This window comes from Myotis myotis, unplaced genomic scaffold (genome assembly GCF_014108235.1).
Source record: "Myotis myotis isolate mMyoMyo1 unplaced genomic scaffold, mMyoMyo1.p scaffold_m19_p_2, whole genome shotgun sequence".
Classification (NCBI taxonomy): Eukaryota; Metazoa; Chordata; class Mammalia; order Chiroptera; family Vespertilionidae; genus Myotis; species Myotis myotis.
In genome coordinates, this window is record NW_023416324.1 from 214225131 (window position 1) to 214245036 (window position 19906).

The window sequence follows — 19906 nt, forward strand, 5'->3', positions numbered from 1 at the left end:
CAGGTGCTGGGAGGCCCGGCCTGTCCTCCTCCACAACGCGCCCCAACGCCCCCCTCGTGCTGTGGCCCTTGGCGAGGTGGCTGTGCGGGAGGTCAGGAGGGCGGGCCGTCTCCGAAACTGTCCTCCGGGCATTACCCACGCCTGACCTCGGGGGGTTCCTGTCTGACGTCCTCGCACTGGGGCTGAGAACAGGGCTCGGAGTGAGATAGGTTTCAATTCCTGGCTCTGCTGGCTCGGTCCGCACCTCCTAAGGGTGCGGTCAGAAAGGAAACCAGGCACGTGACGCAGCAGCGCAGAGTGGGAACCTGAGAGCACCCCGTGACAGGCACCCTTCCCACCACACCCCTGCACCCTGCGCCACCTGCAGCTGTTAGAACAGCGGTGTCGTCGGCTAGGGCCACCCGTGGCGATGCCCCGTCCTGACACACCGCTGGCCCTCAGGGGGCGGCCTTTGGGTTGCTGGGTGGCCATGGGGCACCCACCCCCGGGAGGAGCCGAGTGGAGCTGTCATCTCCAAGGCGGGTGCAGAGGGCCCTGGGGCGGGAGGGGGGGGGGGGCGGGAGGAGGAAGATGATATCGGAGCTGCGAGTTTCGTTTCCCTCAGCTTCCTCCATTTCCTCTTATGACATACTCAATACAGTTAGTCTTCACGGAAAAATACCGACTTCCTCTTCTATCACATATACAATGTACGTGGGGACTCAGGTAAGTTATTGTAACACGTAGGCTTATGGATATTGGGGTGGGCACAGGCTTCATTTTTACTGATGGGTGCATGATCAAAACCGTTTGTATAGCCCTGGCCAGTGTGCTCAGTGGTCAGAGCATCGCCCGAGGGTTCGATTCCCAGTCGGGGGCCTGTACCTGGGTTGCAGATTCAATCCCTGACCCCGGTATGGGCATGTTCAGGAGACAACCAATCAATGTGTCTCTCTCACATCTCTCTCTCTCTTCCCCCTTTCACCCTCTCTAAAAAAAATCAATGGAAAAATATCCTAAGATTAGGATTAACTACAACAACAAAAACAAAACAGGTTTATATAGATCACAGGAGTGGCAGAGATGGTGGTTGCTACAACTTGAAGAGGTAGTTTCCATTGATATTCCCACTTTATAGATGAGAAAACTGAGACACAAAGTATGTTCCCAGACTAGTATGTGGGGAAGCTGAGGGTCAAACCCAGGCCAGTTGACGTCGGAGCTTATATTCTCAACTACTATAATACACACTGATAAAAGAGGAGGCTGAATATATACTGCATTTGTAAGACTTTTTCTTTCATTAAATATATATTTTTATTGATTTCAGAGAGGAAGGGAGAGGGGGAAAGAGATACAGACATCTGCCCTAACTGGTTTGGCTCCATGGATAGTGTCGGCCTGCGGACTGAAGGGTCCCAGGTTCGATTCCAGTCAAGGGCATGTACCTTGGTTGTGGGCACATCCCCAGTAGGGGCTGTGCAGGAGGCAGCTTATCAATGTTTCTCTCTCATCGATGTTTCTAACTCTCTATCCCTCCCCCTTCCTCTCTGAAAAAAATCAATAAAATGTTTTAAAAAAAAAGAGAGAGATTTCTCACAGCCAGCTGGCCTGGAGGTCAAATCCCCCTAGTATTAACTACAACAATCAAGGCTTAACTACAGGAGGACTGCACACAGGGGGTGCACCAAGAAAGCATAAAAAATGCAGAGACAAGGAAACAGGACAAAACTGTCAATGGAGGATATTCAGTTCAGAACCACACTTTTAAGGTCTCTCAAGAACTGTCTAGAAGCCACTGATAAACTTAATGAGATCCTCAACAAATCTAATGAGACCCTCGATGTTATGATAAAGAACCAACTAGAAATTAAACATACACGGACTGAAATAACGAATATTATACAGACTCCCAACAGCAGACCAGAGGACCGCAAGAATCAAGGCAAAGATTTGAAATGCGAAGAAGCTAAAAACACCCAACCAGAAAAGCAAAATGAAAAAAGAATCCGAAAATACGAAGACAGTGTAAGGAGCCTCTGGGACAGCTTCAAGCGTACCAACATCAGAATTATAGGGGTGCCAGAAGATGAGAGAGAGCAAGATATTGAAAACCTATTTGAAGAAATAATGACAGAAAACTTCCCCTACCTGGTGAAAGAAATAGACTTACAAGCCCAGGAAGCACAGAGAACCCCAAACAAAAGGAATCCAAAGAGGACCACACCAAGACACATCATAATTAAAATGCCAAGAGCAAAAGACAAAGAGAGACTCTTAAGAGCAGCAAGAGAAAGAAACTCAGTTACCTACAAGGGAGTACCCATACGACTGTTAGCTGATTTCTCAACAGAAACTTTGCAGGCCAGAAGGGAGTGGCAAGAAATATTCAAAGTGATGAATACCAAGAACCTACAACCAAGATTACTTTATCCAGCAAAGCTATCATTCAGAAGTGAAGGCCAGATAAAGAGCTTCACAGATAAGAAAAAGCTAAAGGAGTTCATCACCACCAAACCAGTATTATATGAAATGCTGAAAGGTATCCTTTAAGAAGAGGAAGAAGAAGAAAAAGGTAAAGATACAAATTATGAACAACAAATACACATCTATCAACAAGTGAATCTAAGAATCAAGTGAATAAATAATCTGGTGATCATAATAGAATCAGGGACATAGAAAGGGAATGGACTGACTATTCTTGGGGGGGAAAGGGGTGTGGGAGATGCGGGAAGAGACTGGACAAAAATCGTGCACCTATGGATGAGGACAGTGGGTGGGGAGTGAGGGCGGATGGTGGGGCAGGAACTGGGAGGAGGGGAGTTATGGGGGGAACAAAGAGGAACAAATGTAATAATCTGAACAATAAAGATTTAATTAAGAAAAAAAAAAAAGAGAGAGAGATACAGACATCACAGATGAGAATCATTGATCGGCTGCCTTCTGCACGCCCCCTACTGGGGATTGAGCCTGCAACCCCGGATGTGCCCTGACCGGAATCCAACCAGGGACCCTTCAGTCCGCAGGCTGACACTCTATCCACTGAGCCAAACCGGCCAGGGCTGTAAGACTTTTTTAAAAAAATGTTTTATTGAATTTTTACAGAGAGGAAGGGAGAGGGATAGAAAGTTAGAAACATTGATCAGCTGCCTCTATCCACTGAGCCACACCGGTTAGGGCTGTGAGACTTCTTTAGTGTTCTATGAGAAACAGGAGTGTGTTTTGAATCCCTGCCCTGTAAGATTTCTCTGAATAGCCCAGCTGGTGTGGCTCAGTGGTTGAGCATTGACCTATGAACCATGAGGTCAATTCTCGGTCAGGGCACACGCCCAGGTTGTGGGCTTGATCTCCAGTGTGTGGTGTGTGGGAGGTAGCTGATCAATGATTCTCTCTCATCACTGATGTTTCTTTCTCTCTTCCTCTCTGAAAGCAATAAAAATATATAAATAAAATAAAAGTTGTTGAGCAAAAAAAAAAAAAAAAATGTAAAAAACAAAATGATTTGTCTTAAATAAATAAGGATTAAATTATATATGGTATTACCAGACACCATTAAGTTGTTTTAGATACTGGAGAGGAAAAAAAAAGAAAAACAAATTTTGTAAATCTAAATACAGATATAAGCACTGCCTTTCATGGCATAATAGCTACTGATTCTATAAATAAGCAATTATGTTTTTTAAAATTAATCTTTATTTTATTTTATTTATTTTTTTTTTATATATTTTTTATTGAGTTTTTACAGAGCGGAAGGGAGAGAGATAGAGAGTTAGAAACATCGATCAGCTGCCTCCTGCACATCTCCCACTGGGAGATGTGCCCGCAACCCAGGTACATGCCCTTGACCGGAATCGAACCTGCGACCTTTCAGTCCGCAGGCCGACGCTCTATCCACTGAGCCAAACCGGTTTCGGCTAAAATTAATCTTTATTGTTGGAGGTATTACATGTCCCCTTTTTTCCCTCATTGACCCCCTCCAACTCACTTCTACTCCCTAGGAGCAACAGGGGTGTGTGGACACAGACAATAGGGTGCTGAAGGCCTGGGGGGTGGTTGCCACAACTTGAAGAGGTAGTTTCTATTGATATTTCCCCTACCCCCCAGGCCTTCAGCACCCTATTGTCTGCGGTCCTGTGGGTTATGCACATATACATCCAAGGTCTTTGGTTGATTGCCTCCTCCCCCGCCTTCCCTCTGAGATTCCTCACCCTGTTCCATGCTTCCACGCCTCCGGATCATCAGTTTATTTTTTTTATTTTTATTTTTTTAAAATATATTTTATTGATTTTTTACAGAGAGGAAGGGAGAGACACAGAGAGCCAGAAACATCGATGAGAGAGAAACATCGATCAGCTGCCCCCTGCACATCCCCCACCGGGAACGTGCCCGCAACCAAGGCACATGCCCTTGACCGGAATCGAACCCGGGACCCTTCAGTCCGCAGGCCGACGCTCCATCCACTGAGCCAAACCGGTTTCGGCCATCAGTTTATTTTGTTACTTAGATTCCACATATGAATGCGATCATGTGATACTTGTCTTTCTCCCACTGATTTATTTCACTTAGCACGATACTCTCCAGATCCCTCCATGCTGTTTCAAAGGGTAAGAGAGTCTTTTTTTTTTTTTTTTTACTGCTGCACAGTATTCCATGGTATAAATGTACCACAGCTTTTTTATCCACTCATAAGCGATTAGTTTTGTTGTAAATTTTGATGGATGGAACACATATACCTACCTAAATGTTAACTATTAATGAGCACATGGTTATCTCCTCAAAACCTGGATTGTAGGTAATGCATAGTATGTTACATAGGATTTATAATTCTATACTTTATTTTTTTTATATATATTTTATTGATTTTTTATAGAGAGGAAGGGAGAGAGATAGAGAGCCAGAAACATCGATGAGAGAGAAACATCGATCAGCCGCCTCCTGCACATCTCCCACTGGGGATGTGCCCGCAACCCAGGTACATGCCCTTGACCGGAATCGAACCTAGGACCCCTCAGTCCGCAGGCTAACGCTCCATCCACTGAGCCAAACCGGCTTCGGCAATATACTTTAATACTTTAAAAAATTGTAGTGGCCAAACTTGCAAATGTTTTCAAAGATATCCTGACACCCAAAAACAATGCCCATGTGATTTTTTAAAAATATATTCTATTGATTTTTTACAGAGAGGAAGGGAGAGAGATAGAGAGTTAGAAACATCAATGAGAAAGAAACACCGATCAGCTGCCTCCTGTACACCCCCCACTGGGGATGTGCCCGCAACCCAGGTACATGCCCTTGGCAGGCCGACACTCTATCCACTGAGCAAACCAGTTAGGGCCGCATGTGATTTTTAACACCCTTTTGTATAACTATCACTAGAGACGCGGTGCATGAATTCGTGCATGGGTGGGGTCCCTTGGGGTGGCCTGTGGGGATGGACCCCAGCTCGCGCCCCCAGGCTCACAGCCCGTCTCGAAGCCCTGGAGTCCTGCCTGGCACCCCACCTTGGCCTGGCGCCACCTGCTTTCCTGCTCCACCATCCCGCCTCAGTCCACTCTCGTCAGGGCCCTGACCCGTCTGCAGAGAGGACGGCTGCGAGCACTCGTCAGGACAGGACAGCAGGCATCACCCGGCCAGGGGAGGGACTGCACGCTGCAGCCGAGACGGGCGCGACACAGGCAGGTCTGGGAGGCCAGCCGCAGCAGAGGGGCGCCCAGCCAGGACTCCACGGGGGGTGGTTGGCAGAAGACCAACCTAAGGGTTAGACAGGCGTGGAGACAGTGGGTGACATGCGGCCAGGCTGGGGGCCCGTGCCTGGGGAGGGATCACTGTAATGAGCAGCGATGTGTGCACAGGGGCAGAGGTCCCGGAAGGAGCGGGGGGAGGGAAGAGTCCCAGAGGGAGTTTCCCTGGAGCTGTGTGGGGCACTAGAGGCTCCGAGAGCACGCTGGCTGGCCTGCGTTAACTGGAACGTGCTGGCAAGGTCACGGGGGAACATATCTACGGCGACAGCTGTGAGGGCTGAAAACTAGGCATTTCTTACGCAGCTGAACGGTGCAAACACGTGATTTTAATGGGCAGGAGCTAAATCACTCAGATGGCCTCTCCAAGCACCCACTGCTGAGTGGGCAATTATTGTTTTCAGAAAATACATTTTAGTTCTAAAATGTGGTACTAAAATAGACACTTTAAAGGAATGTGTGTGAAAGCTTAAAAATAACATTCAACCAGTTAGTTTGTAGAGAAACAGACTAGGCAGACCCATGTGTCTACGTCGACAAAGAGAATGACTCTTCATACTTTACTTCAACTTACAGATTTTGTGCAATCGTTAGATGATATATTAACTTTATTTTCTTTACATAAATTGAGGAAGAAACGTATAATTCAATCCACATATATTACAAGGCCTTTGGGGAAGTGGACTGGCTGCTCAGCAGGAAATGACCTGAAGTCCGCATCCCAGCAGACTAGCGTGTCTGCAAAGCCTGCCTGGCTGCTCCCTGTGCAGAATCCGCTTCCGCTGAAGACTCAGTAAAGGGACGAAACCAGCTGTCTCGGAGGTTAACATTCCAGATGCTCCAGAAAATCGCACTCCACACACCCCTCCAGCTGTTTCAAGACCCTCGGGCTGTCCATGACAGGGCCCTCCCGGAGGGGAGGACCTCGGGTGTCCGCGGGCGGCTTGCTCTGGGCTTTAAAAGCACAGTTTAGGGTCGTGAAGAACGGCACCAGCTGCCTCAGGCTGGATACCGAGTGCTGGCGCAGAAGAGGGAATCCGCTCTGCGTGGTGACCTCATCAGAGCTGCTGATTTCCTGGCAAAAACAAGCACATGTCTCAGCTCAGGGCTGGAGATCCCAGTGAAGTGCACGCGGGCGGCCAGTCCCAAGAGACGGTTCTTCATGCTCCTCATGTCAGCTCTAAGGACAGCGGCAGACACGCAAAGGCTAGGTCTTCAAGCGACCTTTCCCGCCAGATTTCACCCAAAGCCCACCCCACGGGAGGCCCCTGCCCTCCTCTAAGTAATAAACTGCATTGACATGACTGTTAGCCAGGGAGCCGTGCCTCTTAGCAGCTGGGATGGGAGAGTGACATGTAAATGAAAAACTGAAGATGGGATTTGTAACCATCTCCAAGTTTTAATACTCAGGTGAATTTTGAAAATGATTCCAAGTGACTAAAATCAGGTGGCGTGCTGACATACGTCCCCTAGCCTTCTCCCGTCTTCCATGAGTAGACATTTTGGAAAGGAAAACACCTACCCCATATTTTAACTTTAGACGTTCTAGAATCCTCACGGTGTGGGGCGTGCATTCCTGCTGACCCTCCTCCAGCTCTGCCGGGAGGGCGGGGCCCTCTGTGTCCACTTCGGGAACGAACGCCCACCTGTACCTGCGGGGAGAATGCGAGGTTAGCACGCTGCTCAGAGCCTCTTCGACAGTGTTACTGAGCTAAAATCCGTGCCACACAGTTCACCTGGGCAAAGTGTACAGATCAATGGCTTCTAGTATAGTGCAGAATTGTACATCCATCACCATAATCAATCTTAGGCTATTTTCATTACCCGAAAAGAATTCCTGCTCACGCCCCCTCAGTCCCCTACACCCCTTCCATCTAGGCAACCACTCATCTAGTTTCTATCCCGCAGTTTCTTATTCTGGGCATTTCCTACCAATGGAATTACAGAGCACGGTCCATGTGCCTGGCTTCTTTCCCTCACACGTGTTGTCGAGGCCCCTGCATGGTGGTGGGTGCCAGTGCTCCCTTCGTATTTACCACTGAGTGACCCCGCTGCGCGACAGGCCTCATGTTACTTTCCACTCAGCACCTGATGGGCAGCGGGGCCGTCTCCTTTCTTTGCCTGTTAGGAATAGTGCTGCTCTGTATATTCATGTGCATCAGCACCCACTTTTTATTTATTTATTTATTTATTTTTTATATATATTTTATTGATTTTTTACAGAGAGGAAGGGAGAGGGATAGAGAGTCAGAAACATCGATGAGAGAGATACACCGATCAGCTGCCACCTGCACATCCCCCAGTGGGGATGTGCCCGCAACCCAGGCACATGCCCTTGACTGGAATCGAACCTGGGACCCTTCAGTCCGCAGGCCGACGCTCTATCCACTGAGCCAAACCGGTTTCGGCAGCACCCACTTTTTAAAAAGTCTTTCTTTTTAAGAACAGTTTTAGGTTCACAGCAAAGCTGAACAGAAAGGACAGAGTTGCCAAGCACCCCCTTCGCCCCCAGGCATGGCCTCCCCACTATCACATCCCCCACCGTAGCGGTGCACACGCACCATCACTACCCTGGGTCATGGTTCACCACAGGCTCCCTCTCGCTGCTGCTAGGCATCTCGTGAGTCTGGAGCAGCGGTTCTCAACCTGTGGGTCGTGACCCCTTTGGGGGTCAAATGACCCTTTCACAGGTGTCACCTAAGACCATGGAAAACACATATTTTCGATGGTCTTAGGAATGGAGACACCGCTCCTCTATCGGTCTCCAGGCGGGTCTGCCCACATGCAGATACGCCCACATATGAGTACCCGGCGGATTAAAGGGCCGCGGCATTAGGAAGGCTAAGAACCGCTGGCAGACTAATACCCAGTGACACGTGCCATTGTTACAGTGAAAGCAGTTTTAGGGGTAAAGCAGGCAGGTTTAGGGAGCTATAGGAATGAAAAAGGTCCATGGGAAGGGATGAGACTTGAAGGCGCCAGGGTGTTTATCTTATCGTACAGAGGACAGAGAAATGCCGCAGGCAAGTAGAAATACATCTGGGCTAGGCAACGAAGACAGCCATAGCCCGAGGACAGACAGGGTCACTGGCCTGAGCATTAAAGTGACCATAAGTCAGGCCAAAAGCAGCCCTGACCTGAGGGGCGGGGAGGCTGTGAGATGTGGCTTCTCTGCCAGCACAGCTGGGAGAGCTGTACGATCAGTCAGCAGTGACCCCACCGACACAGGTAACCACACAGGAAAAGTGCAGGTGTTCGCGGCGTGGAAGCTGAGTACAGGGCTAAGGTCCCACGAAAGAAAAGGGGCTCTCCAGCCTGTTTAATGCCTCAAGACAGAGCGGCGGTCATCCTTCTCAGGGGTCCCTCTGTCCGTCCAGAGGGACAGAGTCTGAGGCTTAGAATTTACTTATTTATTTATAAATATATTTTTATTGATTTCAGAGAGGAAGGGAGAGGGAGAGAGAGATAGAAACATCAATGATGAGAGAGCATCATTGATCGTCTTCTGCCTCCTGCACCCCTCCCCCCCCGGGAAATGGAGCCCACAACTGGGCATGTGCCTTGACCGGAATTGAACCCAGGACCCTTCAATCGGCAGGCTGATGCTCTACCCACTGAGCCAAACCAGCCAGGGCTAGGCTTAGAATTGAGAATTAAGGTTTTGAGGAAGTGTCTGCTTGCAATACAGTTTCTGTACTTTTCACCTATCACCTTTGGTCTGTGGCTTCATTCTTCTAAAGCAATCACTCTGCTCAATAAAACCACCTACTCAATAGCACACACAGCAGTTTCACTGCCTGAAGAAGCCCGTGCTCTGCCTCCCTCCCCGACCCCGGGGCACCTCTGATCTTTCTACTCTCTTCCTGGTTTTGCCTTTTAAAGGATGCTATGTAGTTGGGATCACACAGCATGTAACCTTTTCACATCAGCTTCTTTCATGTGGTAACAAGCATTTAAGGACACGCGTTTAACCACAAACATTCCCACATGATTACCCTCCTTAGTAGAACGGCACGAGAGGAGTGGTGTCTGGCATAAAACTAAATGATGAGCAGCTGTGTGAAGCCCACAGGAAATGTGAGCCAAGAGGGGCAGTGTGAATTAGAGATGGTATGTCCCAATCTATATATACAAATCTCTCTATATAAAAGGCTAATATGCTAAGTGTCCCTCCACCTGCCTGACCAGTCACTATGATGTGCACTCAACACCAGGGGGCAGATGCTCAACGCAGGAGCTGCTGTGACACGCACAGAGAAATGGCACCACTGACCTGGCGCCCACAAAGCAACACTCGGCTTCCCCCAAGTGGGACACAGGCCCCGCCACCACCCCAGAGCGACAGCCCACACTGGGGTGTTGCAGCCAACACTGCAGTTAAATATTTCATCCTTTGTCCTCCCTGCCTGATCTACAATAATAATCTGCTTTGTGTTGATATTTACTGCTGTGTTGCTGACAATTACCTGAAAGAGAAGTTGGGGTGCTTCACTGGGCTGGGAAAAGTTTGGCTAAATCAGAAAGCAGGCCTAATTAAGCAAGTTTATTCTATATCTATAAAAGGCTAAAAGTTAACCCCCCCATGCACAATACACATAAAGCTCTTGCTGGCGCCAATCGCACATGTGTTTCCATCTGTCATTGTTGATCGTGAATTTGGTTGACACTTCTATTATAGAGAAAGGGCGAATAGTGATATTAAAATATTTCTTCTAATTAATTTCCTTTCAATGTGCATGAGTCCGTGCACTGGGCCACTAGTTATTTAATGAAAAACTAAGACAACAAACAAATCTACACAAATGCAGTGAGGACCACCAGTGCGTAACTCCTGTTTTATAAGCATTTAGTAGCAAAAAGCACCTAAACACACACACACACACACACACACACACACACCCATAACACACTACTGTGAGCCAAATTCACAAAACCACTGTGTCAGTAATCTGAACCTCAGTGTGCCAAGCGGGCTCATTGGCACCAGGAAGTGTACTGTGGCTTCTCACATGCTGTACAGGAAAGGCCCTCCTACTTCTAAGAGGACACGAGGTCTTATAGGACTTACGTCTGAAACAAGGGCATCTGGTCAGGTGGAAAAGAAAGTGCCGTGTCCAGGAATTTGCAAGCTGATAAATAGAAGATGAGTTCATTCTGGGGCATTTCCCCCATTGAGGGCCCATTTCCGTCAGGAACTGAAACTTTTGTTTTGTTGATTTTATTGCTGTTTCTATAAATGTGCAGAGAAAGAAACTAGTTAGAAGCTCATTCGAATCTGCTGCAGTCCCTTTGCGGATGCAGCTATAACAGGGAAGTGCTGGGCCTCTCTGACTTTATCTGTTCAAGCGGCTTTGTTCGCATGGCCTTCAGGCAAATAGCTTTTTGCATACAGACACCCGAATCATTAGAGGAATTCTGCTTGTGGCTTGAGTTTTACAAAAATGGCCCTTACCAGAAACTGCCTCTCCCAGGAGATAAGGAAAGTATGTATTGTTTATCAAAGATCTGCAGGAACTTCTGGTCTATAGACTAAGCACAACCTCTCCCCACCTATGCCTGCAGTTGTCAATCACTTCTGCCCCTCCCACCTGTCCACCCCTTGACATAAAAGAAGCCTGAATTCTGCACTTTCTTAAGATGAATTTGAAGTACCATTAAATCCCATCTTCTAGGTTGGTGCCTTCTTGGTCAATAAACTTTCCTTACTCCAAACTCTGACGTTTTGACCTTTGGCCTTACGAACTTAGGACTGGTATCATAATGCCCATAAAAAGGGTTTTTCCTTTTAAGAAATGAGCAAAATAGCTGGTCCCTTCACAAGAACTTCAAGAAAATGGTACTTAGCGTGATGTTAGGTAACCCCACATCACAGAGTGACGTCCACTACCTTCACGCATGTGCACAGGCCCTTCCTTACCTCAATGACTCCTCATCCTCTGTCAGACCGTCCTCGAGCTGTATGAATGCCTGAATCTTGAAAATAAAATGTGAATGCAAGTTACTATTCGAGAGAGATTAAACCTAGCTTAATGTCTAAAATACATTTGTCCAGAAAAAGTAGCAAATAGAGCAAAAAAACCCAAAACGAAACAAACAAAAAATCAATCAACAAAATGAAAAGATACCCCAACTGTTAAAGAGAAAACCACAGAACCAAAATGGCATCACTTGTGCTGAAGCCTGTGACGCCAAACTTAGATTTAATACCAGGAGTAGCTGGGGTTGCAACCTCTTCCAAAAACACAATCCTAATCAGCCAGTCTGGAATTTTCTGGTCAACACCAATGAGGTCATCTGTCATAAGGGCCCTCACATTTCCCCAAAGAGCAAGCAATCTGCTTGCTAAAGCCCCTCCCACCCTGTGTCCTGGAGTCCTTTCTCTTTCCTAAGAGCTCCTTGCCCCGCCCTGCCTGTATCTTCTGCACTAAGTTTCTGGAGATCAGGTGGTCCAGCTCTTCCGGCTGCAGGAGGAAGGCACCCTTACAGAGATTCCCCTGCGGAGGGGAGCTTCTACTCGGTTTTCAGAGCTTCTCCCATGTCTACTGTGTCTTAGTTAACAAGCCTAAAATAATACTGATGCCAAAGAGGTACATGTTGGGGTAACAAATTCTGTTCCCCTATAACAACATAATGCCTCCCATTAACACTGCTGTATGGTTTATATGAAAGCTGTTGAGAGAGGAAATCCTAAGAGTTCTCATCACAAGGAAAAACTCTCTCCTTTATGTATCTATATGAGGTAACAAAAGCAACTGAACTTCGGTGGCAATCATTTCTCAACACATATAAATCAGATTACTATGCTGTACACCTTAAACTTATGTACTGCTCTATGCGCCTTATAGCTCAATAAAACCGGAAACCCCAGCATGTTCTCCCTCCCCGAGCATGCCCACACCTTTCTCCCCTCTCAGGATCCATGTCCCAGATTCTAAGGGACCCCGTGAGACTGGCAACCAGGGGAGCCATGGGCAGTGGCAGCTCATCCTGGGCTCAACCCCAAACTTGTCTTCAAGGCCCCCTTTTCTCTGACTTTCTAGTGAGCCAGAGCAGCCCCGCCTCAGCCCTCCTGTTGCTTCTTCTATCCTAGGCCCCTCCTTGTTTTACTGTGCCAGCTTTAATAAACATACCCTCAAAACAAACAAACCAACCCCAAAACTCTTATGTTGTTTGTACAGTAACGTGCTGCACAGGCTTGTGGCCTAGCAGACCACAGCGGACAGCCAGGTGTGGAGCAGGTGTGCCATCTAGGCGTGTAAGAGCCTCTATGATGTCCACACAACCACGAACTCGCCTAGCGACTCGCTTCGCAGAACGCATCCCCACTGTCAAGTAGCGCATGACTGTTCATGAGAAAGCATTTGCGAAAGCTCCACTTCGCTTGCAAGGGTAAGAATTTGTACTTACTAATTCAGAGACCATTATTGGCCACAGGGAAGTCAAATGCTGGGGAGATATTCTTAGCAGCAAAACTCTGAAAAAGAGAAACATCTGAGCAGCAACTAGGGGTGTCTGTCCAACTCTGAGATGGTCTGTCAGGCGTTCTAGGGAAAGAAGATTTTCAAGATGTCACACAAACATGCAGTTTGGAGCTTCTCAGCAGACAAAAAGGAAAAATGGAATTGTCAGTGCTTCAACGTTCCCCAACCACCAGGTAAGAAGCGGGTGCTGGGGAGATGTCTGTGCCCTGGTCTACCCGGCCTCCTCGTCCTTGGCCTTTGCTGAAGGAAGGGGTTCCCGTGGCTCTCATTCCCCTGCCACAGTGGAGGAGGAAGGCATGAACTTTTGGCTGACCAATGACCACCTAAATTTTCCCCTCAGAATATGAAATATGAGGCACAGAAACCAAAGACGGGCCTTGGTGAGGGATGGGACCACAAGACCATATAGGTTGGTTGGTAGGTGACACTATATTTTGGTGGTGAGAAGTAGGAAGTGGAATGAGTGAATAAAATAGATTTATTCAATAAAGTGTATATTTAACACTCATGACAATTTTAATTCCTGCAGGGGAAAAAAGTGTTGTGAGTTCAACTCCGTAGCCCCTAACAGTCGTTCCCACTTGTTTACTGAAATAATTGTTGTACAACGTGATTTCCCCGAATTTAAGGTTTCTTAGGAACATGAACTGCCAAACAGCTGAGCTACGGTCCTGCTGGTTGCGATTCCTGCAGCTCTGCAGTGACACCCTTCTCTGTATCTGAGCTGCTCGCTGGTGTTTTCTTGTCGCCTTTGCAAGCACAAAGGATCATGCACAGCTCAGACACCTGCCAAGCACGCTGGCATTTAAACGAGCGTTTCTGCTTCTGGTTCCGGACAAGATGGAGTAAGTATATTACGTTCTATTTCTCTCTTTAATGGAAATTTTAAAAAACCACCCTTGAACAAAATACATAAACCAACCAGCGGAAAACTGAAAGGTGAGGGATAGTGGGCAGGACTGGCTAGGAACCTGGGGACTCAAGGAATGACCTGGAGGTGAGGTCCGTGGGGTTAAACTTTATTTATTTATTTTTTAAAAATATATTTTTATTGATTTTTTACAGAGCGGAAGGGAGAGAGATAGAGAGTCAGAAACATCGATGAGAGAGAAACATTGATCAGCCGCCTCCTGCACATCCCCCACTGGGGATGTGCCCGCAACCCAGGTACGTGCCCTTGACCGGAATCGAACCTGGGACCTTTCAGTCTGCAGGCCGACGCCCTATCCACTGAGCCAAACCGGTTTCGGCATAAACTTTATTTTTTTAAGTTTCATTCCGGCCGGGGCAGATGCCAGTCTCTGAACAAGGGCATCCGGATGTGGGCACAGAGCTCATCCGTGCAGGACCCTGAGGAAGGGATGGGAACTGCACCGTGCACCTGGAGAGCCGACTCACGCAGCTTAAAGGGAACTGTGTCACCTCCAGATCTTCCCGGTCCCCAACCAGGGCCTCTGTGGGGGTGGCTTCTTACCTTGTATCAGGGGAAGGTACAGGTGGTACTGGTCGAGTTCGCCACTGAAGACAGCAAAAGCCTGGCGCTTTAGCAGCATGGCTTTCTGCTCAAAACTTGGGAACAGTTTTAAGGAACTGCTCTGCATGCCTAGCATAAACACAGGACATAAGTCCCATTTAGTGAGAAATGATAGGAAATTCATACCAGTGCAATTCTTACTTCCCTGGTGAAAAACCAGGGTCTTGATTAAGTAAAGGCATGTGGTAATTACTTGCATATTTATTGGTAAAAATACTTATTTCTTTAGGAAAAAACTGGAATTTATTGATTTCAGAGAGAGGAAGGGAGCGGGAGATAGAAACATCGATGAGAAACAACGCATGCCTGGGTAGATGGCATGCGCCCTGACTGGGAACTGAACCAGTGGCCTCCTGGCACATGGGCATATGCTCAACCAATTGAGCCACCCTGGCTGGGCCAAATACTTATGTCTTTAGTGAGTCTTAGTGATAAGAGATTAGAAGATACTCTTCTGTAAGTTATGGCAAACTTATAATGACTCTGTAATGTATTTCTCCACAATAAAGCTGCAAAAGGGCTTTGCTAAGGAACGCTGCCAACACCGGGAGCCGGGAAGGCTCCCTCGTCTAGTCCTGACGTACTGCACTCATCACACCGCCGCAGTCTGCGGCTCAGGTGGTGCCATGAAGGTGCAAGTGGGGCTCTGAACTATGTGGGCAAAGCTGATGACAGTGGCGTCGGTCCCTCAAAGTGTGACTTACGTGCAAGTAACAGAGAACTCACTCATTAAATCTTTAAACATTGTTTTCTCATGAGTCAGAAGATGGTCAATAATGGACTTCCAACTGGATATTTAAAAAAAGCAAAATTAGTTAAATATGCAAAAGATGACAGTCTGATTAAAAGCATCAAGAAAAGACCATGCCCCTTTAAGATCTATTAAAAACCACGTTCTGGAAAGTTAGTGAAAGGAGTTTTTATATGAGGGAGAGCTAAGCAAGAGCTTTTTGTTTATAAGCGTGACAGGGAATAACTAACGGAATGAGTAACACGGGAGTGGCGAGTAACTCCCTGTTCCCACAACAGAAAACATAAACTGTCAGGTACGCTGGCTTTTCCAAGGTTGCCCTTAAATACGTTCACACTTGTGTTGATGGGAAGAACGGGGAGCAGTGAAGACAAATACGTGTCTTCCAGTGGGCCCCCCAAAGGGCAACAGGGTTATAGGGTGCAAGCCACTGCTCTGGTGGTGGCAGGGCAAACTCCCAGGCCACACAAAGCAAGCTGACCAATCTCCGCCCTCCTCCTCCGTTAACAAAGACACGCTCAGCCACGCCAGGAGGACAGCACTGAGTGGTTTTGTGACCTCCGAGAAAAGGCGCGGGAAGGTCACCTCGCAGCTGGATCTCCACGGACCTCAGCGTCCGCGCAGGGCCGGGCACTGCAAGGCCAGTGAGGCCTCGCCAGTGTGAGTGGGGGAGGGCAAGGACGGGCAGTGCCTGATAGTCCGTGGTTCCCACAGTAAGCCTTCAGAGTAATACTATCTCTTCACTGAAATTCTTTTAATAAAAAAAGCACCTTCGTATTTTTAAAAAACTTAATTCTTGCCCCAGGAATACCCAGTGAGACGGGTTGGTGACATGTCCCAGTATTGGGGCTGATGCTAACTCTGCTGCTGTCCCAGGTGTGGAATGATTTACGAGACGACTTCCCAGGTGGGGACTGAGGACATGGGATAGGACGGCCTCCTTACTGCGCACAGGACGTGTCCATCTGGAAGAACGCCGGGTCCAGGAACAAGTCCAACACTTCCTTCTTCCAGGCCCGCTTTGTGTAGGCGTAGCCGCTCAGAGAGCTCAGCAGCTGGGCGCCCGCCCGGAAGCTGGGCATGTTGTAGGCACTAAATGGGGCGGCAGGGGAGGGGTGAAGGTCAGAGGCTGCCCAGGAAAGCCACTGGCTGCATTTCCCATACCCTGCTGTCCTGCACAGATGGAGGGTGCGCAGGCACCTGTGGTTGCGCAGGTACGGGAATACGTAGTAGAGCAGGCGGGAGACCAGCGGCACGGCTTTCTCCTTCTCGTCGCTGCGGTAGACCATGTCCAGGAGAGACGCCAGAACCTGGAGCGGGGTGGCGAGACCAGAGAAATCTTCTGAACCAAGGGAGGGCAAGAAGGTAGTCCTCAGGTGTGAACAGCCTAACACAGTGATGGCGAACCTATGACACGCGTGTCAGAGGTGACACGCGAACTCATTTTTTTGGTTGATTTTTCTTTGTTAAATGGCATTTAAATATATAAAATAAATATCAAAAATATAAATCTTTGTTTTACTATGGTTGCAAATATCAAAAAATTTCTATATGTGACACGGCACCAGAGTTAAGTTAGGGTTTTTCAAAATGCTGACACGCCGAGCTCAAAAGGTTCACCATCACTGGCCTAACAGGGACCTCCCGGTGCAGCTGGAGGCCGAGACCAAGGAGCCCTCCTGGGACGCGCAGCCCACACACCCTGGCAACTGAGAAGAGATCTTCCCAAAGGTTCAGGATGCAATCACTTCGTAGGGATGACGGTCAGGCGTGTGCTTACCTCCGCCAGCAGAGAGAGGGCCTGCACGCTGTACACCGAGGGGGCGGACGCGGACACCATGGCCGAAGCAGCGGCAGCAGCATCTGCTAACAAAGGAGCATCTGTGTGTGACCATGATGGATGGGTCGCCACTGAGCCCTCATGAACGGGAGTCATGAGCCCCCAGCTTTCACGCTGATTATGTACAGGGATGTAACGTAGGTATTCTTCTCTGTCAACACGCTCCATTTCAGCACCGAACTATCTGTATATTTTGATCAAATACATTAGTACCGACTGTCTTCCTCCGCATGTCCAGTCTCGGCATCATTCTTGGAACTTCCACCTTCCTTTGGATGATGTACTGAACACCCTGGCTTCTGAGCCCTTGACATTTTCTCTTCCAAAAATCTTTTACTCTGCTCAGCCAGCCATCATACCCTTGGCCTCACAATTTTCAAAAGCTCCATTTCCAGCATCTTGATAGGACCATTTGTTTGTTTGTTTGTTTTTGTTAATCCTCACCTGAGGATATTTTTCCCATTGATTTTTTTTAGAGTGCGAGAGAGAGAAACATGGATGTGAGACAGACTGACTGCCTCTTGTACGTGCCCTGACTGAGCCAGGGATCGAACCTACAACCCACGTACATGCCCTTGACTGGAAATCGAACCCACAGCCCTTTGGTGGGAGAGCCAACGCACTCACCACTAAGCAACACAGGCTAGATCGAACCATGTCTTTTTATCTTTCCTGCTCACATACTCCTGGAACCCTGCTCTGGCAAATCCTGCTCAGGCCTCCAATCCCGGAGTCTACCACCCTAACTGCCCAGCAACCCCTCCAGGACTTCATGCTCTACCTCCCCCACTACGCCCCATGGTCTAGCGTCGACCTCGAAAACATCCTTAACTCTCTTGCTTCTCTCCCTCTGAAGTTCCCCCCTGGAGAAACACAATGCTGGCTAGGTAGCCTAGGTAGTTCTGTGTAGCTAAATGCTCTGAAACGATCCTGCTTTGTTTCATGGGCATGAAACTCGAAAGACCCGATGCTACCAGGTAATCCCGCCACATGCTCTGTGGCACATGCTGCTTTCCACTCTGCGACACAATTCTTCCACATGCTCCCCCACAGCCCTCACCACCCTCCCTCCTCAGCTGACAACCTCCCTTCATACATCATTGAGAAGACACCTATGCTGAGTCAATCTTTGATTATCATCTTCCGCGCCCCCACACGAGTGCAGACCCCGCCCACTTTGTTTGCTGTGGTACCAGTGCCCAGGACACAGCGCGTGGCACATACCAGACACGTACCTACACATGAGGACCTGCACGCCCACGGCACACACAAAATCTTTCAGAGGAGAAAATCACGCCACTTCGAAGCCCCAGTCTGTTTCCTGAGTTACAGGGCTGATGTGTAAACTGGGTTTGCATCCAAGCACTCCGATTTCTGGTACTCTATACTTTGCAAATTAAGTCTTACTGAGAAGCTCAAGGTTCACCTCAAGCTTTAGAAAGCTATGATTTCTAAAATACATAAATAAATAAAATCGGGCAATTACTACAGCATTGTCTTGAGGTTAAAGTTCATTATTGCACCAAAGCCAGGCCCAATCCCGCCACTGGACACAGCTGAGTGGTGGAGACGCACGTCAATCTCTAACCTTACACACGGCAGAAACCTGAGGACAAATCAGCCAGGGGATACACGGGCTCTTTTCCTCGAGAAGAGCCACCAGCACCGCTGCGAAGGCATGATTGCTGGTTTACATCAGCCAGTGATGGGATCCCAGGTACAGTATCTCGTGCAAACCACGAAATAGCTGTCAGACGAACATGGCAGGACAGATGGGCGGTGGCACCACTGTGTCCAGCACACGCCCTCCCTCCTCCTGGGAGCAGAACCTGCTTTCGGGCGGGAGCCCAGTTCTCCAGGCGCCGTGCACCAATCCTCCCCCACCCCCGCTCTGTCAGCCTCACAGGACTTGACTAACCTCATCTGGGCACCGCGCCTGCCGTGCCTAAAACAGGTATCAAACCTGGCTTTTCACTTGAGGCAAACAGTTTTGTGCTGTTTTTGGATTTCTGATACGTATACTTGTCTAGTGGTCTTTAGGGCCTTGGCAATTGACAAGCTGCACTACTGCATTTAATTCAGACTCTTCTAGAACGTCTGGCTGACCGGTGGGCCTGCAGCAGACGATGAGTCTCCCGACCATTTTCCTAGGCGGCTTTAAGTAGTAACAAGGCTGGGTGTGCCTAGTCTATATGACCTCCCTTTTCAAGTCTTCACATGCAGACGATGATGAAACACGAGGGCCCTGAGAGGCAAGGGTGTGTAAGCCAGAAATGAAATACACAAAGTCACCTGCCTGACAACAGTTTGCTGGTTTACTGTTTCCACAGTCCCTCCCCGCCACCCACCCCCAAACCCCGCTTCCTATGTTTTCTAATCCCACAAAGATTTCTATCACTGAGTCTTGGGAAGATCCTTCCTGGACCCACACAGGCTCAGTGGGGGGTTAACAGTCACCGGGACACTGTTAGTGGCATCTGCTGTTCGTTACACATCCGACTTGTGAAAGCAGAGTTTACTTTTAAGGAAAAACTAGACCCGCCAGCGGGCAGCGGGCACCACTTTCTGACCTTCTACACCTAC

The 19906-nt window shown here is 48.4% G+C and overlaps 1 protein-coding gene across 12 annotated transcripts in view; it reads right to left on the reverse strand.

Moving 5' to 3' along the window:
* Positions 1-6244: 6244 nt before the first annotated feature.
* DOP1B (DOP1 leucine zipper like protein B) overlaps positions 6245-19906 on the reverse strand; it is a 60967-nt gene continuing 47305 nt past the window's right edge. For 6 of the 12 annotated variants that reach the window (XM_036348831.1, XM_036348833.1, XM_036348829.1 and 3 more), the window contains 10 exons: positions 17264-17349; positions 16684-16793; positions 16429-16575; positions 15459-15520; positions 14673-14801; positions 13125-13261; positions 11635-11690; positions 10786-10947; positions 7240-7369; positions 6245-6792 (listed from right to left, as the gene is read on the reverse strand). In XM_036348831.1, the coding sequence (XP_036204724.1) occupies positions 6541-6792; positions 7240-7369; positions 10786-10947; positions 11635-11690; positions 13125-13261; positions 14673-14801; positions 15459-15520; positions 16429-16575; positions 16684-16793; positions 17264-17349 (1271 nt within the window). In that variant the 3' untranslated portion in view covers positions 6245-6540. The other 6 variants (XM_036348832.1, XM_036348834.1, XR_004973969.1 and 3 more) reach the window with 6 other exon arrangements.